This window comes from Oratosquilla oratoria, chromosome 1 (assembly GCF_046742065.1).
Source record: "Oratosquilla oratoria isolate Oo_2021 chromosome 1, ASM4674206v1, whole genome shotgun sequence".
Lineage (NCBI taxonomy): Eukaryota > Metazoa > Arthropoda > Malacostraca > Stomatopoda > Squillidae > Oratosquilla > Oratosquilla oratoria.
In genome coordinates, this window is record NC_134777.1 from 7,618,403 (window position 1) to 7,623,402 (window position 5,000).

General features: G+C 35.9%; 1 protein-coding gene across 3 annotated transcripts in view; it reads left to right on the forward strand.

The window, feature by feature from the left end:
• The window catches only part of LOC143031916 (putative N-acetylated-alpha-linked acidic dipeptidase), an 89,667-nt gene that overhangs the window by 56,137 nt on the left and 28,530 nt on the right, over positions 1-5,000 (forward strand). For all 3 annotated transcript variants that reach the window (XM_076196305.1, XM_076196289.1, XM_076196297.1), the window contains exon 2: positions 4,084-4,224. In XM_076196305.1, the coding sequence (XP_076052420.1) occupies positions 4,090-4,224 (135 nt within the window). In that variant the 5' untranslated portion in view covers positions 4,084-4,089. The remainder of the gene's footprint in view (positions 1-4,083; positions 4,225-5,000) is intronic.

A 5,000-nucleotide genomic window follows, 5' to 3' on the forward strand; every position in this document is an offset into this window, starting at 1 on the left:
AACGCAGCTTTTGGAGGACAGCAATACAGAAATTAAATCATGATTAAAGAATAACATATTCGCTGAAATCTCTCAGCAAAACCGAACGATTCTGAAAAATGAGTATTTACACTTTCAAACAGTTTTCAACACTGATTCGATTTTTGTGCTGCCGTAGCCGTTCCCCAGTGTGACGTCACTACGATTAAATACGGAGGGTTATCGCAAAAGTCTCAAGTAGGGGCATCAAGTTTGTTTACATCTACTGAAAATATCCGTCACGTACTCCTCTAAGACTTTAGTGTGATTTCTCGCCGGGACCGAGAGACATGACGTCACTCATAAACCTTATTGTGCATGAACAAACATAACCAGTGGTTCAGATGTCTATGTATTTTTGTTCCTCACGAGAAAATTAGGATACTACGGATCATTATTTGTAAGCTCCCATGAGAAGAGTTTTAATAGGCCATAATTCGATTTCCGTATATATATATGAAATCATAATTTGTAAGCTACCTCGAAACGTCGTCGTTTTATATATTGACATCATTATTTCGCAATAAATGTAAGTTAGTCAAATATACATATCCCACTAACGGCCATCAACGAAAAAGGACCACTTTTCAAAACTAGGCTCTGATGCAACACCCCTACTCAGAGTCCTTGAATACAGATCACCGTGCTCTACAGTATGCCCGTGGCGATAATCGCACGAACGAACGAACACACGCTGTCTTCGTCATCTTCATCGTCGACGTAAGATGATGGGGAAGCTACGGCAGTCGTTATGGACGAGTCATTTGGTGAAGACTGTCTTGAGGTAGAAAAGACGACAGCAAAGTGAGAATCGATTGTGTTCTGTCTTTCTTTCATTCTTTCTTTATCTATTTACTTATTTATTCATGTATTTATTTATTCATTTATTTGTTTTTGTTTATTTATTTGTTTGTTTATTTAGTTATTTAGTTATTTGCTTATCTTTCTATTTATTTTTTATTCAGTCATTAATTGATATATTCATCTATATATTTATTTATTTATTTATTCATTTATTTGTTCATTTATCTATTTATCCAGTTATCTATTCATTTATTTCCATTTTCACTTCTATTTTTCAGTTCAAAGTAATTTCTGACGCGCTCATACTGAAACTGGATGTCGGTTGAGCGGAGATCATCCCAATCCATATCAATCCCATCCCATCCCATCCCATCCCAATCAAGTGACAATATTCTCCATCCCATCCCATCCCATCCCAATCAAGTGACATGGTCAATTTTAATCAGATACGAGATAACTTTTCGCTTACATCTTAGGCGTCTATGTCTGAACGTGGCATCTGTTCTGACTGTTGTCAGGCGAATTTAACTATCCAAGAAAAAAATATAGACAGATAAAAGTTAAGCCTATGTTGACTAGCTCTCCTTGGGATCTATGTTCTGTTCCTGTTTGTGTAAATGTTGTGTCGACAGAAAATGGAGCTAGTTTAGTCTGGATATTATCCCATAGGTCGTTGATTCACCAATGATCTTTACGTTTTGAACTTATGCCATATGGTTTCATTCTAGTGAGGGCAAAAAAACTGCGCTGGAAAGTCTAAGGCTATTTTCTGGTCTTCTAGCTTATGGGAAAGACATCATTTTACCTTTATTTCTTTCTTTCTTTTTGAAAGGAACCGTGCACCAGCAATTTTCTATGTCATTCAGTTGTGAAAAAAAAAATGTTAACTATAAGTTCGGATAATCTAGAAGTGCTAAGACAAAAGAAAATGTGATTGTAGCGAAAACGCTGAGTAACTTCACTCCACAAGTGCGGTCATCAGGCGCGACTTTACAGATTCCAGTGGATCGAGTCTTACACTATTCTTGATCTATCCTATCACAATTAACTTGATTAAGTCGGATGAAATATTCACTTTACTAGGATTGAGCCATTGTCGACAGGCTTTACTGATTTGTGAAACAAACTCTTTGTAGGTAGTATGAGATTGTTTTCTCAAATTACGGAATTTAATCCTATAGGGTTTTGGCACAAGTTTGTATGCACAGAGAATTTTATCTTTGACATTATCATACGCAATCACAGCGATAGTCAACAACATATAAACTTCTTGAACATTCCCTATAATTCTGGTGTTTTAGTTGTTGTTGTTGTTTTTTATAATTAATAGAATCCTCCTGGTTCTTTCTCTAAGAACGTCAGTAACAGTCAGATGTATCGTGTAACATCGAAACAATCTTCATTCAGTTAATATCACCGTTTCTTTCGTGGTTACATTGTGCAGCTGCATGGGCTACTAGTTTCATTTACACCTCGTCCTGAATTTTCTGAGCCTCAATTTGCTGGGCCTCTTTTCATCTACCTATGTTCTGAGTCTCTATTTCCAATTCTTTCAATTTAATTTGAGCCTCTAGGTCAGAAGAGTGTAAAATTCATTCCATTGTTTTCATAGACAATATATTCTTTTCTGATAATGCGTTGACAATCTCCGTAAATATTTAACTATACCTATGCATTTATTTATGTATTTTATCTATTATGCATTTATTTGTGTATTTTATCTATTATTTATATTATTATATTCTTTATTTATTCATTTATCTATCTATTATCATTATGATTTTTTTTTCGCATCCGACCTAGATATGGACCAAAAAATTTCCTGTCGTCATGCTCCGCCTTTGTAATATTTTTGTAATACATCTTACCCCATTTATCTAACCTTATATTGCATTTTATGACTATCTATATTAGTTCACACGTTTCGGCAAGTTTTACATAATCAACGTCAGGATTTTGAACGAAAGATTCAACATCAAATGACATGATTTACAAAATTGTGTTGAAAAACTTGCCTTGATTATTCCCTCTGGCCAAGACGAAGGTCAGCAATTGATGACGAACAGAGGTAAGTTGAAAATGTTCCCAGTGATGAATTTATATTTATTTTGACATTGATGCGAGGATATTCGAATGAAGACATTCAATTAAAACAAATATTATATATTTCTTAGACTTTTACCTAAATTTAGACTGAGGCTAAAAAAGAAATCATCTTTGGATAAATGAAAAAAAAATTGTCATTTTTTTCAAAGAAGTAAAACAGCTTATGATTTAAGAAATATTCATTTAGATTTAGATAAGTTTGAATATTTAGATTTAAGATATTCAACTGGAAATTCAGATAGATTTTAGTTAACATATTATTTTAGGAAGAGTTGACTGTTCTAGTTCAACTGTCACTGGCTAGTCGACAGAACACTAAGACTACTATCATCTCTCCACTTCGTACAAAAAAGCAGAATTACCAACCAAACCAGTGGGTGGCCACTGAAAAACTGAATGATATAAAACAAAAATAAATTTTACAAAAATATGTTTGTTTTTTATATAATTAATTTTTCTAACATTATGTATGAAAAACAATCTCACTCGAACGACCACCATTTCCCTGCTCACAAATACAGACTCTTCCCACAGCACTTTCCATGACCGTATGAATTATTTTGGCATTCACGTTCACCTAATTTGATGACACCAGAATTCTTTTTGTGGGGCTACCTGAAAGACCAGGTTTACGTAAATAAACCTCGAACAATTCAAGAACTTAAGAAAGACATTAAAGCCGAAAGAACATAAACAAACTTCGAACAATTCAAGAATTTAAGGAGAACATTAAACCCAAAACCCGACGTGTAGGACCTGAACCCTTGCGTGCGATTATGGGAAATGCTGTGGAGAAAGTCTGTATTTGTGAGCAGGAATATAAAGGGAATCGAGTGAGATTTTTCACACATAATACTGAAAAAATCCATGAATTATATTTGAAAATAAGATATTAAAAATGTGTTTGTAAAACTTATTTCTGTTTTATATCATTCAGTCTCTCAATGGCCACCCTGTATAGATACCCTTGACTTATTAAACCAATATATGAAATATAAGATAACCCGCGATAGCGGCGTGAGATTATCTATAAGGGTAGACATGTTAGTAAATCATAGTCCCTAACAACAACAACACCTATCACTGGTAATCTAGATAACCGACACTGGCTGAGCTCTTCCTGGTCTAAACTCTTCACCTCCGATTACTTTGCAGACAAAGATGATCCGAAGTCTTTGGATGGTGCGAGGGCTCGGTGCCTGTGTGGCATCGCTGGTAGCACTGTGCCTGACTCTCCACTACGATCTTAGACTTGACCCTTTCGACTTGGCCTCCGTGGGTGCCGAGGCCGGTGAGGTGAGATCCTCTCTCCTACTTATACGGTCATTGCAAGTTACAACGGACTTTTGTGTTGGTTGTAAGTTACAACGGACCTTTGTGTTGGTTGTAAGTTACAACGAACCTTTGTGTTGGTTGTAAGTTGCAACGGACTTCTGTCGTTGTTACCAGCGACAATGAACGTCTGCGGCTGTTCTAGACAGCAAAGAGCTTCTGTAACCCTTTTAAGTTAAAACAAAATTTTTGTGGACGTTGCAGTCGTTGTAAGTTACAACTGACTTCTATCCCCTTTGTAACTTACAACTGACTTCTGTGGCAACAAATTATAATGGACTTTTGACTTCTGAGATAAAATCCTAAAGTCCTTTGTAATTTGCAAAACTATGTAATGTATGGCGAATTGGAATTTAAAGCAGGCAGAGAAGAGAATTTTAAACGTGTTTGAGATGAAGTGTGAGAAGTAGGATGACGGGGATGGAGTGAGAAATGAGGAAGTGAGGAGAAGAGCGGAGGTAGAAAGATAGTTGTTAGAGAGAAATAATCAAAGAGTTTTGGAATGGCTTTGGGTTTATGGAAAGAATAATTTAAGAAAGACTAACAAAAAAGTATGGGAGGTAGAGGTGGATGGAGTGAGCTTGAGTGGAAGATCGAGATGAAATGGACGGATGGAGTGAAGAGGGCCTTGGTATAAGGGAAGTGTCTGTCGAGTAAGGAAGGGAGAGGGACAGAGATAAGTACGAATAGAGAATGGTTGTGAGTGGATGACAAATTGACACTTACTGAAGGGATTTCTT